Source organism: Bidens hawaiensis, unplaced genomic scaffold, assembly GCF_021521415.1.
Source record: "Bidens hawaiensis isolate Kalapana, Puna unplaced genomic scaffold, B.hawaiensis_p1.1 tig00007413_1, whole genome shotgun sequence".
Taxonomy (NCBI): Eukaryota; Viridiplantae; Streptophyta; class Magnoliopsida; order Asterales; family Asteraceae; genus Bidens; species Bidens hawaiensis.
The window spans coordinates 979598-997903 of record NW_027491517.1 but is presented as its reverse complement, the minus strand read 5'-3'; the positions used below and the strand labels follow the sequence as shown (position 1 = coordinate 997903).

Genomic DNA, 18306 nt, shown 5'->3' with positions numbered 1-18306 from the left:
TGTTCGTAGTTCGACTCATTTACGGTACGTTTATATCGAGAACTTGTTCGTTTAGGTTTGGATTAGTATAGAAATGATAGATCTGTGTTTGTATGGTAAAAACGAATCCAACAAAGCTAAACTTACTGAAAATGGTTATGATTTGAGGGGTTAATTGATTGATAAAAGAACCCGTAACCTATATGCCTAAATCGCACCCTTTAAACATCGATGTTAGGTCGATTTGATGGTTGGGGTTTGTAGGCGCTGGTCAGACGATTCCGTGGATACCTAAATCGAGTTATTTGGTTAATAAACGAAGGATTTAAGAACGAACAGTAGCTGCAGCCGACAACTTCGCCTGCAAGCTAAGTTCGCCTGATGAACTTCGCCTGCAAAGCTAAGTTCGCCTGATGAACTTCGCCTGCAAAGCTAAGTTCGCCTGATGACAACTTCGCCTAAAGCTAAGTTCGCCTGATGACAACTTCGCCTAAAGCTAAGTTCGCCTGATGACAACTTCGCATAAAGCTAAGTTCGCCTGATGACAACTTCGCCTAAAGCCAAGTTCGCCTAAGGTTTAACTTCGCCTAAAGTCAAGTTCGATTAGAAAATAGATTAAAAACGATAAGTAAAAGTAAGCTAATACTAGGCCACCAGATTAAATCAGGCGAGTATTGATACGTGTAACTTATACAGTCAGCCGAGCTCAGTTAAAGAAGGGATTTACAACTATCGGAGGAAGAAGCAGAGTTCAGGTGAGTTTCTAGCCCCATTCCTTGTTATGTTTTCGGGGCTGTGTGCATACTCGATGTGTTGTTAATACATTTATCCTAAGTGATAAGTGTATGCCATATGTGATATATGTGATGGATATGAATGATTGCTTGTCGGTACGCGAACGATCTTCGGATATTGTGCGTACTGTCAGGTTAAAAATAAAGGTACGAATATTATATATCGAAGATGTATGAATATTACAAATGAATACTTGTCGGGGCGTGAACGATCTTCGGATATTGCACGTATCGACAAGGGGTATGGTTGTTAAATGAAGGATGTAAAGAACGCCTAGAGTGTTCTTATGCTATAATGTAATTATTGTATATGTGAAGTATGTGTATACAGGTACACGAATGGTATGTGAGTTCTACGTTCGACATAGTAAGTTAGGATGGCAAATCCCTCTAGCTTCTGTCGGACATAGACTCGGCTGGTGATGGCGTAGTTAAGGACTGCGGGCCTTATACGTAATGTAGATGATAGATGTAAACGTATATAGGGACGGTGGGCCTTATACGTGTTACAGATAATAGACGACAACGTAGTTAAGGACTGCGGACCTTATACGTATTATAGATAGGCATCAGCATAGGAAAGGACTGTGGAACTTATACGTGCTGTGGTAGCATAGGGGAGGACTGCGGACCTCGTACGTGCTATGAATTAGGTTGCAACATAGGGAATGACTGTGGACCTTGTACGTGTTGTGGATGTAGGATGGTATAGTGAAGGACCGCGGACCTTGCACGTACCATGAATGGTGAACATAGGTAAGGACTGCGGACCTTTTACGTGTTCACGACCTTGAGTACAGGTATAGATGGCGGACTATGAACGTACTCTCGGTAGACTGAGGTTAGTGATTGTAGATATGTATGTATGTATGGTAGTAAGTATGTATGAAGAACAAAAGGGTAACTGGTTAAGTATGGATATGTATCTTCGGATATGTATGTATGTGTATGTATTGTATGGCGTCCGATTAACTAGAACTCAGTCAGCGTAGCTGACTTTTAGTATGCACGCAGGTGAGTAGATTGAGACAGCTAGCTTGAGCGGGCACATGGTGGGCGAATAAGAGACTGGCATCTGAAGACTCAAGATGTTTTAATGTAATTGAAGTTTATTTTGAAAGACAAGAATGTTTAATTAAGGCAAGTTTTGGATTGTTGTAACGTTTCATGAAAGTTTTTATATTCCGCGAAAGTTTTAATGAACTCTGATTTGTAAGAACTGTGTTTATGAGTAAATCCGACGTTAAAGTAGGGCTACCGGGTTCGGGGCCTTACAAGTTGGTATCAGAGCATAAGTTCGAGAGATTTAAGCATCCTACATGCTTAGACTCGAACAGAGAATGAGATTTAAAATGAGAAAGAAAGAAGATGCCAGTTCAAGATAGCCATGTGTCACTCAAGCAAGCTCAGTAAAGGTAAAGTGTATGGTAAATGGTGTATGTTAATGTTGGCTTATTTGCTAAATGAAGAATGAGTGCAGGTTAGGGATAGGATTAATTGATCTTAACTGATTAACTGTTTAAGAGTATAAACAAGTACAAGTGAAATCATGAAGGGAAGTATGTAGAACCTGAGGAGTAACGCAAATAGTTAATTACACTTGATCAACGTCATTAACTACTTACTTTACAAATCATGTGCTAAATAATTCCTAGAGTGATGACGTTTGTGTTTTCCCTTTTAGAATACTAATGGCTGGAGCTGGAGAAATTGTTGGAACTGGAGGTCGCACTGGACGTCGTGGCAGGCCTCGTCTTGTCCGGCAACCCTCGGTAGAAGAAGCTTCCAACACCGGAGACGAAGGAGGCGCAGCTGGAGGAAACTCGAGCAACAACGAAGGACATCAACTTGACCCTGCTATTCTAGCTGCCATTGCCCAAGCTGTGGCAACTGCCATGAAGACTGGGAATCCCGAAGGATCTGCTGGAAGAATTGCTGAAGGATCAGGAGAGAATGGTAGGAAGGATGGTGAGGGAGGGAAGGGTGACTCGAGTGAAGCTGGATCTGTCGAGGTTGGTGATGAAAAGAGAGGTCGAGGTGGGTGTAACTACAAGTCCTTCAAAGGATGCGACCCGCCGAAGCTGACTGGTTTGGGAGACGCAATCGCTACTCTCCAATGGATAACCACTATGGACAAGATTATCCGCATTAGCGAATGCCGTCCCGACCAGGCTGTGGGTTATGCTACTCAGTCATTTGAGGAAGAAGCTATGTATTGGTGGGAAAGTGTGGAGCAGAGAAAGACTAGGGATGAGATCAAGGCGTTGAGATGGGACGATCTGAAAGAGTTGGTGATGAAGAAGTTTTGTGCAGATGCCGAGGTTGAAAGGACGGAGATGAAGTTCCTGAATTTAAAGGCCGGTATGATGACGCATCGTGAGTATACTACCGAATTCAACCGACTATCTAGGTTGGTGCCTGATATGGTTGACACTGAGGTCCAGAGAATCAAATGTTATGTGAGGGGATTGCCACAAAAAGTCCGCATGTTAGTCAGGGCAAATAAACCTGCTACTTTTGACTCTGCTGTTGAACTTGCAGAAGTGGTTTATGCTGACCTGGCTGAGGACGATGTGGTGGTGGAGGAAAATAAGGAGAAGAAATGGGCTACCTCTGCTAAGCGGTCTGGCGAGATGGTGACAACAACTGATGAGAGGAAGGCCAAGGTTGGGAACAAGGATGCATGTAAGACGTGTGGGCAAGTGCACCGGGGAGAATGCAGGACTGTGACAGACAGGTGCTATCGGTGTGGAAAGAGTGGGCATTACTCCCGAGAATGCCCTGATCGTCCAAAGTGCTTCAAATGCGGAAAAGCTGACCACATGGCTAGGGATTGCAAGGAATCAGGGGCGGGAGGTGCGAAAGGATAAAGACTTGGGGAAACTGCAGAGAGGAACACTTGATGAAAGAATAATTGCTCATGCAATGGTTTTATTAAATTACATTTGCTTAAGAACTTGTTTTGTGTTAAGGTTTAAAACTTATGTTTATCAGTGACGTGTAATATATTGAGTTTGGTTATGAATGATTATTATGTTATGATGAAATGTTGTTTTAGACAATAGTGTTAAAAGTACTAATCGAAGCCCTTGGAAGGATGAGATGAGTCTTGGTACATCGAGGGTCTCATGGACAAGCTACCTTAAATAGCTAAAACAAATGACTACCACTCGATGGCTGCAAAGTCGGGAGTAAGAAGGATAACTCAGAAAGCAAAGGTGATTCAATAAAGTGTGCGATTATAAAGAAAAAGGTATTCCTTTTACAAGAAATAAGCTAGGTTTCGAGGACGAAACCTCTTTAAGGAGGGAAGACTTGTAACATCCCGAAAATTCTAAAGTAATATTTAATGTATTATTTTGTCGGGTGAAATAAACGAGTTAGTGGAACGATAATAATAATAGCATAATATGAAGACTTAGTAGGATAATTAGATGGGATTGGATATGGACCAAAAGGAAATATGGGCCTTCGGTCCATGGGCTTGAGGGAGTATAAATACCCCCTTAAACCCCAATCCTTTCCATTCCATCCATTTATCCATCCTAATCTCTACACACCCCAAAATACACACACAACCCGAACCAAGATCCAAATGCGAGGACCCGAGCTTGTTGGTGCTAGATCGTCGTGACGAACCAAAGCAACAAGACCAGCTCGTGTTCGTAGTTCGACTCATTTACGGTACGTTTATATCGAGAACTTGTTCGTTTAGGTTTGGATTAGTATAGAAATGATAGATCAGTGTTTGTATGGTAAAAACGAATCCAACAAAGCTAAACTTACTGAAAATGGTTATGATTTGAGGGGTTAATTGATTGATAAAAGAACCCGTAACCTATATGCCTAAATCGCACCCTTTAAACATCGATATTAGGTCGATTTGATGGTTGGGGTTTGTAGGCGCTGGTCAGACGATTCCGTGGATACCTAAATCGAGTTATTTGGTTAAGAAACGAAGGATTTAAGAACGAACAGTAGCTGCAGCCGACAACTTCGCCTGCAAGCTAAGTTCGCCTGATGAACTTCGCCTGCAAAGCTAAGTTCGCCTGATGACAACTTCGCCTAAAGCTAAGTTCGCCTGATGACAACTTCGCCTAAAGCTAAGTTCGCCTGATGACAACTTCGCCTAAAGCTAAGTTCGCCTGATGACAACTTCGCCTAAAGTCAAGTTCGATTAGAAAATAGATTAAAAACGATAAGTAAAAGTAAGCTAATACTAGGCCACCAGATTAAATCAGGCGAGTATTGATACGTGTAACTTATACAGTCAGCCGAGCTCAGTTAAAGAAGGGATTTACAACTATCGGAGGAAGAAGCAGAGTTCAGGTGAGTTTCTAGCCCCATTCCTTGTTATGTTTTCGGGGCTGTGTGCATACTCGATGTGTTGTTAATACATTTATCCTAAGTGATAAGTGTATGCCATATGTGATATATGTGATGGATATGAATGATTGCTTGTCGGTACGCGAACGATCTTCGGATATTGTGCGTACTGTCAGGTTAAAAATAAAGGTACGAATATTATATATCGAAGATGTATGAATATTACAAATGAATACTTGTCGGGGCGTGAACGATCTTCGGATATTGCACGTATCGACAAGGGGTATGGTTGTTAAATGAAGGATGTAAAGAACGCCTAGAGTGTTCTTATGCTATAATGTAATTATTGTATATGTGAAGTATGTGTATACAGGTACACGAATGGTATGTGAGTTCTACGTTCGACATAGTAAGTTAGGATGGCAAATCCCTCTAGCTTCTGTCGGACATAGACTCGGCTGGTGATGGCGTAGTTAAGGACTGCGGGCCTTATACGTAATGTAGATGATAGATGTAAACGTATATAGGGACGGTGGGCCTTATACGTGTTACAGATAATAGACGACAACGTAGTTAAGGACTGCGGACCTTATACGTATTATAGATAGGCATCAGCATAGGAAAGGACTGTGGACCTTATACGTGCTGTGGTAGCATAGGGGAGGACTGCGGACCTCGTACGTGCTATGAATTAGGTTGCAACATAGGGAATGACTGTGGACCTTGTACGTGTTGTGGATGTAGGATGGTATAGTGAAGGACCGCGGACCTTGCACGTACCATGAATGGTGAACATAGGTAAGGACTGCGGACCTTTTACGTGTTCACGACCTTGAGTACAGGTATAGACGGCGGACTATGAACGTACTCTCGGTAGACTGAGGTTAGTGATTGTAGATATGTATGTATGTATGGTAGTAAGTATGTATGAAGAACAGAAGGGTAACTGGTTAAGTATGGATATGTATCTTCGGATATGTATGTATTGTATGGCGTCCGATTAACTAGAACTCAGTCAGCGTAGCTGACTTTTAGTATGCACGCAGGTGAGTAGATTGAGACAGCTAGCTTGAGCGGGCACATGGTGGGCGAATAGGAGACTGGCATCTGAAGACTCAAGATGTTTTAATGTAATTGAAGTTTATTTTGAAAGACAAGAATGTTTAATTAAGGCAAGTTTTGGATTGCTGTAACGTTTCATGAAAGTTTTTATATTCCGCGAAAGTTTTAATGAACTCTGATTTGTAAGAACTGTGTTTATGAGTAAATCCGACGTTAAAGTAGGGCTACCGGGTTCGGGGCCTTACACCTGTATAATTTTGACCCCGACCCCTGTGTGATTTCGAGGACGGCACAATGCCCTGTTGGGATTTCGAGAATAATCTTATGAAATTTGAGACGGACCCCAATAATTTTTTTTGACATATTTACAGCTTTAATTATATAAATGTATATAAATTATGTACCAACTAAATTTGAGTTTAGTAGGAAATAGTTAAAATACAAGTTTAAGCTCAAATGCTCAATTAATATATACTCAATTTTTAAACACAAGTCTCAAACTCCCAACTTAATATACATTTAATCTAATTAAATAAAAGAAGTATGATGGCGGAAGTAATAGGTCAGGTAAATTTAATGGATTAAGTGTTTTGATCTAAAAAAGTGTTTCGACTATACATTATTTTGCTCACTTACTTCATTTGCATTGGTGTATTGTTTATTCGTTAATTGAAGTTACCTCTCATATCATTATTATTCATTGCAGCCATATGCGTTGAAATTTGCTTTTCGGCGATGGAGTACGTGAAGTCCAATTTGCGTAATCATATGGGTGATGAGAGTTTAAACGATGATTTTATTTATTTCATTAAAAACAACCTGCTTATAAATGTCAAACTAGATGATGTTTTGGTTAGATTTCAGAAAATGAAAGTCCGTATATAACAAAGCTAGATATATTGTTCAATAATTATGCATTTATGATAAACTTTCTCGTACTTTTTTTTGGTTATATATTTCTTTGTTTGATTATCATTTTTTTCTATATGTATGACCGAAGCAATTCGACCCGACCCGATGGTCGAACCGGACCAAAATATTTTTTATATAGCGATGGTTAATTATGTACAGATAAAAAAAATTTTCGACCCATGTGAGAAAATTTCCTGAATCCGCCACAGTGCAGCCCCTTAAAAAACCTAAAGGGTGTTTGGAATTCTTTATTTTACCTTCTCATGACTTAAATAAAGTAATAAGTTATAAACTTGTAACTTACGACTTATACACTCACAAAATATAAATTTCCCAAACACATTATAAGCTATAATATAAGTTATAAGCTATAAGAAGGTACGACCCAGATATTACCAATACTTGATTTTTAAATACCCATTCGTACCCAAACCCGATTCTATACCGGAATTGGGATTAGCAAAACCTTATTTGTGCATCTCTACTTGGTTAAAAAAATAGTAAAATGAAAAAAGTTATGTATATATGACTTTTAATTCACTCCTTGAAGTCACTCACTCACGTTCCTTCCACAAGGATGTATATATAGATACAAGATATATATGGAGAGAGAGAAACTCTGACTTAGGTTTGATCGTTGATCTCATCCGGTTTTACCGGCTCCTCTCTGTCGTATCATTTGGCGGGCTTGGGGGTCGGGTTTTATCCGGTGAATCCCTCAACAGGTGTATCGCTAGGGACTCCGTTCGTCCGGACTAGTGGCCGGCTCGGGCTACCTTTAGCTAATGGAGGCCACATACAAGTTACCGGCGTTACTTTAGATGGCCGTTCAAAAAAAAAAAAGAGAATTATTATTATATAAGAATGAAGAAAAGGCATTAAAGCTGTACGCCTTCCTCCTTGCCATCATAATCGCACATGGATTCCTCTTCCTCTTCAATCCTTAACCACATCAATTCATTTTAGGGTTTCATTTTCCAGATCTGTTTCAAATTCAAACGGTACGCCTTTCAATAATGTTGTTTCTAATTTCATTTCATTACATGAATTGATAACCTGATTATACCCATTCATTTCTATCTGCATTGTTATGTCTCGATTGAGATTGAATTTGTTACGGATGAATTTTTACTCAACCGATTCATCTGCATTTCGATGATAACCAATGAATTTTGGATCTGAATCGTATTTCTATTTCTAGGTGTAATTAGGTTTCCTTTCAGGATATCAAATGTTATTATTATTATTAGTGAATGGTGATTATATTTGATAATGTTACAAGTAGGTTGAATCGGATTTAGGATTTTGGTTATTTGTAGGTATGTATGTTTTGTAGGGATGAACACGGTTCGGTTATTCGTCTAAACTGAAATGGAAGTCAGCGGTTTATATGTTTCATTAACCATTCGGTTTTCGGTTAATTTTCTTTTATCTGGTTATTTTTTTAGATTTCGATTCGGTTAATTTTGGTTAATAACCAAAAGATACCAGGGCTAAAGTTTTTGCTTAGAAATGCATGATATGGAGGTGTAAATACATGAAATGAAGGTATAAAACATGAAATGGAGGTATAAAAGCTAGAAATATATGAAAGTATTAATGGCGCAGTTTGGTTTGGTTAATTCCATTTAACCAAGTGTACAAAAAAACCAATAACCGATTTTTCAGTTTCGGTTCGGTTAGTGCTTGTTGATCTGTGGTGATAACGTTCGTTTTGTTAGGATTTTGAAATTGGGAATAGGGAATGATATTGTTTGGTGTGTTGATTAGCTTATTAAATGTGTTCTGATTGATTGGAATCTGAAAGTTTATTTTGAGAAGTTATTTGGTTCATTTGTAATGTTTTTTAAACTGCTTTTTTGTTTGTTTTGTGGTTAAAGTTTATTTAGAGGAAAGATTTTAAAGTAAAATTGGCTCCCCAACGTCGTTGAATGTGTTTTGATTGATTGGAACCTGAAAGTTTATTTTGAGAAGTTATTTGGTTCATTTGTAATGTTTTTTAAACTGCTTTTTTGTTTCTTTTGTGGTTAAAGTTTATTCAGAGGAAAGATTTTAAAGTAAACTTGGCTCCCCAACGTCGATCGCAGCGCCACATGGGCGGCCAGATGCAGCAGAGAAATACTGGCTCTCTGTATGATCAACCTGCGGATGGTGGGAACCATCAAAATGCAGGTTCTGCTAGTGATGCTGGAGATGCTGTGATGGCAAGATGGCTCCAGTCTGCAGGTCTACAGCATCTGGCCTCACCCGTGGCGGCACCTACTGGTGTTGATCAACGCATTCTGCCAAATCTGCTCATGCAGGTATCTATTAAATTCTATTATAATTTTAACTGAAAACAATGTCTGTATAATAAAGTGCATGTGGTGTACATTTGGAATATGTTTAATGTGTTATCTTATTCTGTTTGCAGGGATATGGAGCACAATCTGCTGAAGAGAAGCAAAGGCTTTTCAAACTAATGAGGAATCTTAATTTTGGTGGTGAATCTGGTTCTGAGCCATTTTCTCCGATAGCCAAAGGTCCGGGAGGTATCGGTGCATCAGATGGTTTTTTATCATCTGAGTTCAGGGGTGATTTTGGAGCAGGGCTATTGGACTTACATGCTATGGATGACACTGAACTTCTTACAGAGGTAAAAATATCATTGTTTAGAATATCTTTTATCCCTTACACAAGTTTCCTATTGTATAAATGAGCACAAGTGGGGCTGATGGTTTCTTTGTATTTGTTTTACTCATAAATAACATTGAGTATTTCATGATTGTTATTGTTCATAAATAAGTAGATGCGAATACACGCCTCTTACATTAGTTTCTTTTGCATTTGGTGACTCATGTGCTTTTTCCGTTTGTCAGAATGTTACTTCAGAACCATTTGAGGATTCACCTTTTATGCCTGCTATGACTAGTGCAGTCGACAACGACTATGATGTCCTGCCAAGCCGGCAGCAAAGAGGACAAACAGATATAGATGCTTCTTATGGATTGCCTACACTTGAAAAAGAAAGCAGTTCAAGGGAAAATAATGTGGCTAAGATTAAAGTTGTGGTATGTAGTTCCTTTCATTTATGATCAGCAGTCTCACTTTAACACATGTGCAATAATTAGTATAACTATATAGTTAGTTATTGATGCCTTATGTGTGCCCAGCATGTTGCTTATGTTTATAATAAGCCACTTATGTTATTTGAATGATTGCAATTTTCTATTCTGGGATAATTCAATATAAAGGAGAAACCAAGACATCTAGTTGGTTAAAATGGTATGTGGGAGTCAATGTGTTAATCAAGTTGTTGCTAATATCAGGTGCGCAAAAGACCACTGAATAAGAAGGAACTTGCTCGCAAGGAGGATGATGTTGTGAGTGTATCTGGAAATGGACTAACCGTCCATGAACCCAAGTTAAAGGTTTGGACATATCTTAACTTGAAGTTATAGTAGTTTTCCGATTCAACAGGTAAATAAAAACTATTTTTTTAAAATTTTTTTATAAAGGTGGACCTGACTGCATATGTGGAGAAACATGAATTCTGTTTTGATGCTGTTCTTGACCAGCAAGTAACCAATGATGAGGTAATATCTCTAAAGTTATCTTCAAGTTGTATCATCTTAACTTCTAAGTAATTACAAGTTACAACCTTTATGCAATGCAACTGATTATGCTGAAATGTTTTATCGTAATTGTGCTTCTTAATTTAACGGTTCACCTAAAACAGGTATACCGTGAAACTGTACAGCCAATCATTCCCATAATATTTCAAAGGACCAAAGCAACTTGTTTTGCTTATGGTCAGACAGGTATCTTAGAATTTCTAATCCATTTTTTGAATATTATTAATTTCTGTTTGCTTTTTCTGGTATTGTATTAAGCTGAAAGTAAGAGAATATTCCTTATATGCAGGAAGTGGTAAGACATATACAATGCAGCCATTACCTCTTAGAGCTGCTGATGATCTTGTTAGATTATTACACCACCCAGCTTACCGTGATCAAAAGTTCAAACTATGGCTTAGTTATTTTGAGATCTATGGTGGAAAGTTATATGATCTTCTGAGTGATAGAAAGTCAGTCCTCTACTTGATAACTGTTTTACACACTTATTTCTTTTAGTTAATGTTTGGTTGATTAAGTTTGAGTTATTTTTTTCTTTTATTTTTGTAGGAAACTTTGCATGAGAGAAGATGGAAGACAGCAAGTTTGCATTGTTGGATTGCAAGAATTTGAAGTTTTAGATGTACAGATTGTTAAAGAATACATTGAGAAAGGGAGTAATGCTAGAAGTACTGGCTCTACTGGTGCTAACGAGGAATCATCAAGATCACACGCAATATTACAGTTGGTTGTTAAAAAACACAAGGAAGTAAAGGAGACTAGAAGGAATTTTGATGTCAATGAATCCAAGAATGGGAAAGTTGTCGGGAAAATCTCGTTCATTGATCTTGCTGGCAGTGAAAGAGGTGCTGATACAACTGATAATGACAGACAAACACGGTACTCTTCTCACACAAGCACTCTTTTTTACCCGTTTGAGTCGAGTTTCCTTATTATAATGTTTAATATGTATTATATGTGACCATTATAGGATGGAAGGTGCGGAAATCAATAAGAGTCTTTTGGCTCTCAAAGAGTGCATTCGTGCACTTGATAATGACCAGATTCATATACCGTTTCGTGGAAGTAAACTAACCGAAGTTCTTCGTGATTCGTTTGTTGGGAATTCAAGGACCGTTATGATATCTTGCATTTCTCCAAATGCTGGTTCTTGTGAACACACTCTCAATACTTTAAGATATGCTGATAGGTATGTTTTTCTTTTTAGTTTTGTTATCATATTTTCTTTTTACAATATATTCTAATATACTGAACTAACAGGGTTAAAAGTCTTTCAAAAAGTGGAAACTCCAAAAAAGATCAAACTGGAAGCTCACAAACAACTAATAAAGAATCTTCATCAGCAAGTATGCTAGTTTCTTCTGATGTAGATGATTATCAAGAGGATAAAGTTCTGGATACAGGTAAACGGATTTCACAAAGATCTTACAACGCCACATCAGATTTTGAGAAACAACCACCTCCAAGTTCTTCGAACTATCCCTTCAATACTAGGGATTATCAAGAGGAAAAACTTGTGGATACAGGTAAACGAGGTCCACAAAGATCTTACAGTGCCACAGCAGACTTTGAGAAACAACCACCTCCAAGCTCTTCAAACTATTCCTTCGGTAGTAGGGATGACAATGACTGGATTAATCAGAAAGTATATTCGATGCCAAATTCATTTGATACAGAAGAACCCGTGCAAAAGGCATCACCACCACAAAGAAAGGGTTACCGAGAAGAAAAAACCGAAAGGGGTAATGAAAAATCTGACAAATTTGGGTGGTTAAAACGAGACGGTTATAGTACCGACATTCCATCTTTTGGTAATAAGCAACAAGGATCAAGTATTCCCAGTTATATGACATCAAAACAGTCAGAATCTGAGCAGCTTCAGGATGAGAACGTCAATGAATTACTAGAGGTATGTGGTCAGTCGATCTATGATTGACTTTGACCATGTTTGACTGTGAACAAGTTTGACCCTGACTCTCAGTTACAGCTTTTAAGAGGATTTATGGTTTTGTAGGAAGAAGAAGCTCTAATTGCAGCACACAGGAAGGAGATCGAAGATACAATGGAGATAGTACGCGAAGTAATATTTTTTATTTAACTGTTGCTATCCCATACTCAGATTCATCTAAAACCGTATAATTAATGGTTTGATTTTTGGTCAACCAGGAAATGAAATTACTGGCAGAAGTTGAGAAACCGGGCAGCCTTATTGACAATTATGTGACCCAATTGAGTTTCGTGCTGTCACGCAAAGCAGCAAGCCTTGTGAGCCTTCAGGCCCGCCTTGCTAGATTCCAGCACCGACTCAAAGCACAGGAAATACTCAGCCGTAAAATAGCACCTCGTTTAAGCACTGGTAATTCAATCATACGGGTCAATATGGGTCTGGTTTTTACTAAATTTTCTAAAAGTAATAATAGTAATTTGCTTTAAAAATTAGACTATTTCACTCATGCATGAAACTTTTTACCCCTTGGACTAGTTAGAAATTAAACATGCTTCATGAGACTACGCTTTATGCTTTGATTGTTTTTTATTTGCTACGGTTTGCAGAAACAGGTGCATAGCGGGTGGATGTGGGTTGTGGATATTTGATTGGGTGAGGTTTGAAAGATTTGTATTGGTTTGAATGGTGTTGTGGGGAGATTTGGATTTTGCAAAAGACTTGTACAAGACAAGAGAGAAGTGGAAAAGAAATAGAAACATAAAAACTAGTGTTGGTGGTGGTTTTTATGTAATATTGAATTACAGCTTCCAACATAAAACTCAAAACTAGTTCTACTCACTACAAGATTATTGTTATTATTTTGTTATATGTATAAATGAAAAATATGTAAGTTTCGTATATCCCAAATCGTTCCATTTTGAATTGCATTGTCATGTATGAGAGGCTTTTTGGCGAGTGTTACAATCATACCATATCCCCCGACACATTGTCATGTAATGAGTCGTTTTTTTGGCTAGGACTACGATCATAACATATCGAAGGTGGTGTACTGATATTTTTTGAGACCTAGTAGATAAAAGTCGAGAGGTGTGCTCGCCTGGCCTGTTTTTTTAACTTGAAAATTGTGCGACGTTCATGGCTTACCATATAGCACGAGCAAAATGGTAGGATTGCTGGTAACACAATCTGCTTGTATTAAACTTTGTCACAATGAAGATCAACATACACCTCCATACCTACAAATGACGTATATTTCAGATGATATCTAACTTATCGACAATGTATCTAACTTATCGACATTGATAATATAATGTCACGATCGATAAAAATATGTTGTGACATTTGTAATCAATAATGTTTATTTGTAATACGTGTCTCATAAATAATCTTTTGTAAAATCAAGTTAAGCATAAACAAGTTCAAGCTTATATGAAGCTCATTTAATGAACGATTCAGAGCTTTGGCATATCATGCTGGCCTCGGCATGTGAAGCTATGTGAGCTTAAACTAGCACATTACTTATATAGTTTCCTTTAATTCTCTAGCTTCTTGCCGGCGTTTCTTTAAATTAAATGACACCGTTCTAAAGAAAAACTTATATATATATAATCTTATCAAAATATAAAGGTAAACACGTAGTTAAGTTACTTTTTTTCTCTTCCAAGTATTCCATTAGTTTATCAGCATACAATTTTTTGGGCCCATTTTATTACATGTGGGGTCTAAACAAGTCAAGTAGCTTGTGAGTTATACTCAATACAAACCAAGTTAAAATCAAGTTAAGCATAAACAAGCTCAAGCTTATATGAAGCGCATTTAATAAACAAGCCAGAGCCTTCGCATATCATGTTGGACTAGGCATGCAAAGCCAGGTGAGCTTAAACTGGCACATTACTTACATAGTTTCCTTTATTCTCTAGCTTCTTGCTAGCGTTATCTTTAAATTGAATGGCACTGTTCTAAAAAGAAAACTTATATATTTTTTATTTAATATATTATATATCAATGTATATATATAATATTATATATATAGAACAATTATAAATGTATATCAATGAAATTATTTAAGAATTATCAAATAATAAACAAGTCAAACCCAAGTTAGAAAAACCACTCACGAGCCAAGCTCAAGCTTAAGTGAACTCAATGTCGGATCGACACCCTATACACCTCTAATTACATGTCTCCATTTATCCCCCAACAATGAACTAACATATATTTGTCACATCTGCATTGTTTCTTTAACTTTGTAAATTCAAAATTTTTGTAATATATAAATGATATATATAACAGTAGTCAATTAAAAAAAAAGCCAACCAAGCCATTAATATAAAATTAATTGGCTTCCTCCCCTCAATTCACCTCTAACCAAAAAAACACAGCAAATTCTGCCATTGTTGCAAATCCCTCTTAATGTTGTATGGACCAACATGTTTCAGGCTTATTTATAGAAACTTTTAGTTGGCTCTCAATTTCAATATTTCCTTGGCTGTCCTCAATCTAAAATATGGCATGTGCTCCTGCAAAATAAAAAAATGTCAACTTTTATTCATATACTTGTTACAGTCTTCTATGAAATTTCAAATAGGGGTGTGGCATGGAATTAATTAAATGGATCCGTAACCGAAATAACCGAACCCAAACAACAACCGACGTTTTGGTTTTATGTTTTGCGTTAAACCCGAAGTTTCGGTCTGAATTCGAGTTTGCATATGATTAAACCGGGAAAACCTAACAAAGACGAATTTACGGAATTTCATTTTTTTATATTGAACGTTAAAGTAATTTATCAGATGTTAATAAATAGTGCAACCCATATATATTAGCCCAGATATATAAAGATCTATTAATCATTAATTAACAAAAAAACTTTAGCCCAAATGGTAAAACCGAAAAGCACACCCCTAAGTTCAACCCATTTATTTCTGGATAGGTCAATTTTGACTATGTTTATCCTATCGGGTCAACGGGTAAGCGAAAAAGAAAACGGTAATATATATTAACACTTGCAACCTTTTAGATCACTTTAATTTTAGAAACATAGTTATTGTTGTAATAAATATACCTACTTTAATCATATTTATCGTACTAATTTTTTTGTAATATATTAGCACTTACAAGTTACAACCGCTTAAATGCTCAGATTTAGTTATTATTGTATTACATAAAGAAAGTTTATTTATTACAATAATATGGTAAATTCGTTAAAGAAGGTTTATCCTACCTGGTTGAAGCATAATCCTATGTCCCTGCTATAGAAGTCTGCGTATTTAATCATGAACATGCCACAATCATACCTGCCCATAAACAGAATAATTAAATTTTCTCCAAACCTAAAATTCCCTTTTTAGTAAAACATTAAAGCATCATTAGACTTTCTCATAAAAAGTTCATAGTATACACACCCGTTCTCTTGATTAGGAAGGTCCGTGACAAACTCTTGATCCCACGAAGTAACATCAATGCTTTTACCACTCTTATCTTTAACTTCATCCGTGATGTACTTGGCCTGAACACATAACACCACATAATAATATTATATCTTAACAGGTCAAAGAGAATGACAAATATAATGTTACGCACAAAAAGACATGTAGGATTGACATACCAACATTCTTAAAACTTTCTTGTCAGCTCCTCCAAGCGAGTCAAGATACTGGAACTTTTCTTCCTTTTTGTTAATAACAGCTAAACACCAATGTATTTCTTTATGGATAGGGACAAATATCTAAATAAAGCTAATATCAGCATACCAACAAAAAAAAATTAATTACAAAAATAGCAAGTAGTTAATAATGTCACCTTGTCACACTCAAATAGACCGTATCCCAACTTCTTTTGGGTAGTCCATCTTCTTACTGAGTTATAATCATATCCATTCTTTCCACTTACCAACTGCCAAATAATAACATATAATTGCAAACATTAGCTTAATGACATATAAATACTGCCAAAATAGCCAAATATATATTTCATTAACCAACCTTCTTGTAGAAAAATGTGTTGAAGAAATGGCATTTCAAAAACTTTTTCGGCTCCCTGTTTTCCCTCTCTTTTAACAACTCAAGATACAAATTGATGACCTGTAATAAGATAATCAACAGCGTAAGCGCACATGCACATACATAATACGTTAATGCATTCAAGTATAGAATTTATAATAAATAATCACCTCATCGTTTAACCATGCATGAGGACTCAAACATTGCAGAAGTTGCCCCGTGATCGTAATATTTGAGTTCTCATGATTGACCAAAACCTTATTCCTACAAATTTGGAAGCACGTTTAATAGAAAAAAAGTCCTATCGCAAAAAGTAAACGTAACACAATAACATCAAAATTTACCGATTAGAATACGATAACGCCTTAGCAACCATATCCTCTTCTTCCTTAGTAAGAGGCCTAAAAGGGTCATTTTCCACATCCTGAAATAACAACCAAACTAATATAACAAACCAACCACTAAACATACAAATTCACAATATTTATACCTCTTTTTTCTTAACCGGACGCGCTTGTTGTCGTAAAGCTAGTTTCGCTTCCAGTAACTTGATATCAAACCTTAACCTCCTCAAACTCGTATCCCGTTTTTCAACCGATTCATCATCTAAATCAATAACACCCTCCTTTTGATCCAACTCCATATACTTCGCCACAATCTCCCGTCTCTCCACCGACACATTATTACTCTGTTCTTCCCTCTCATTCTCCACAATCTCAATTACCTCAACACTCGAAACGCCCGAATCATCCTCCTCATCATCATCATCAACATCAATTACTTCAATACTCGAACAACCCGAATCACTCTTCACATTTTTACACCTTCTAATTGCAGGCTCTCTTAAATTCTTACACTTGGAAAACAGAGCATTACCCAAATCACCAAATAAACCCAATTTTATATCGTAAAGTCTTGACAGTTTCGCAGTGAAGCCACTAATAAACCTACACGGAGCATGAATCTCTCTTAAAACCCATGTTTTGGGATAAATACCGAGTCTTGAAATGTTACTGTGAGATGAAGAAGACTTCAGTTTCTTATTAATATGAAGATTGTGATCAAACCCACCTGGTGAATGTTGAGATGATGCGTCACGTTTGTTTCGATTGCTGATTAATGCGCCCATTTTGATTCAATTTGGGATAAATGTGATTTAGGGTTTTGTGAACCCTGGGATGGATAATTGGGGAATTGGTTGATGTTAACATGCAATAATGAGATGGAATTGAAGATGGTGAACAGTAGAATTAGAATTGCTTGTGAATTTGAATGAGGTTTTTGGTTTACGTAATTAGGGTTTATGTTCGTAATGTGTAGGGGGTAATGAGTCAAATGTGTAACCTAAAGAAATGGTTGCCGGTTACATTTTAAAATTTATTATTATTATTATTATTATTATTATTATTATTATTATTATTATTATTATGTTTTGAAATATTGAAGTTTTAACATTTTGAGAAATGTTAATTAGGGCGAAATTTATTTTTGTACATACCAAGTTTTAAAACCATTATAGTAACGTGAACGTTTAAATAAAAGATATGTTTATTTGTATAAAGTTTTGAGTTGATGTGCATAGATGTACTCATATGATTGTGTGAACACCATTTATATGCATTTCTATTGATTCATACAACTAAAAGAGAACTAAATTACGCGTTACTCTT

General features: G+C 36.9%; 2 protein-coding genes across 2 annotated transcripts; one reads left to right on the top strand and one right to left on the bottom strand.

Moving 5' to 3' along the window:
- Positions 1-9078: 9078 nt before the first annotated feature.
- Positions 9079-13282, top strand: LOC143635220 (kinesin-like protein KIN-13A). Its single transcript, XM_077103098.1, has 13 exons — positions 9079-9376; positions 9487-9708; positions 9932-10123; positions 10382-10483; positions 10571-10648; positions 10792-10873; positions 10977-11139; positions 11237-11566; positions 11658-11876; positions 11948-12596; positions 12702-12767; positions 12854-13075; positions 13241-13282. Exons 1-13 carry the CDS (start codon positions 9167-9169, stop codon positions 13280-13282), a joined length of 2577 nt encoding a protein of 858 aa, XP_076959213.1. The 5' UTR covers positions 9079-9166.
- A 1507-nt stretch (positions 13283-14789) lies between these two features.
- LOC143635203 (putative ubiquitin-like-specific protease 1B) lies at positions 14790-17974 on the bottom strand. Its single transcript, XM_077103087.1, has 9 exons — positions 17127-17974; positions 16981-17060; positions 16807-16900; positions 16619-16717; positions 16437-16529; positions 16243-16362; positions 16040-16143; positions 15859-15931; positions 14790-15154 (listed from the first exon to the last, which is right to left on the bottom strand). The coding sequence occupies exons 1-9, from the start codon at positions 17763-17765 to the stop codon at positions 15092-15094; spliced, it is 1365 nt and encodes a 454-aa protein (XP_076959202.1). The 5' UTR covers positions 17766-17974; the 3' UTR covers positions 14790-15091.
- Positions 17975-18306: the final 332 nt, after the last annotated feature.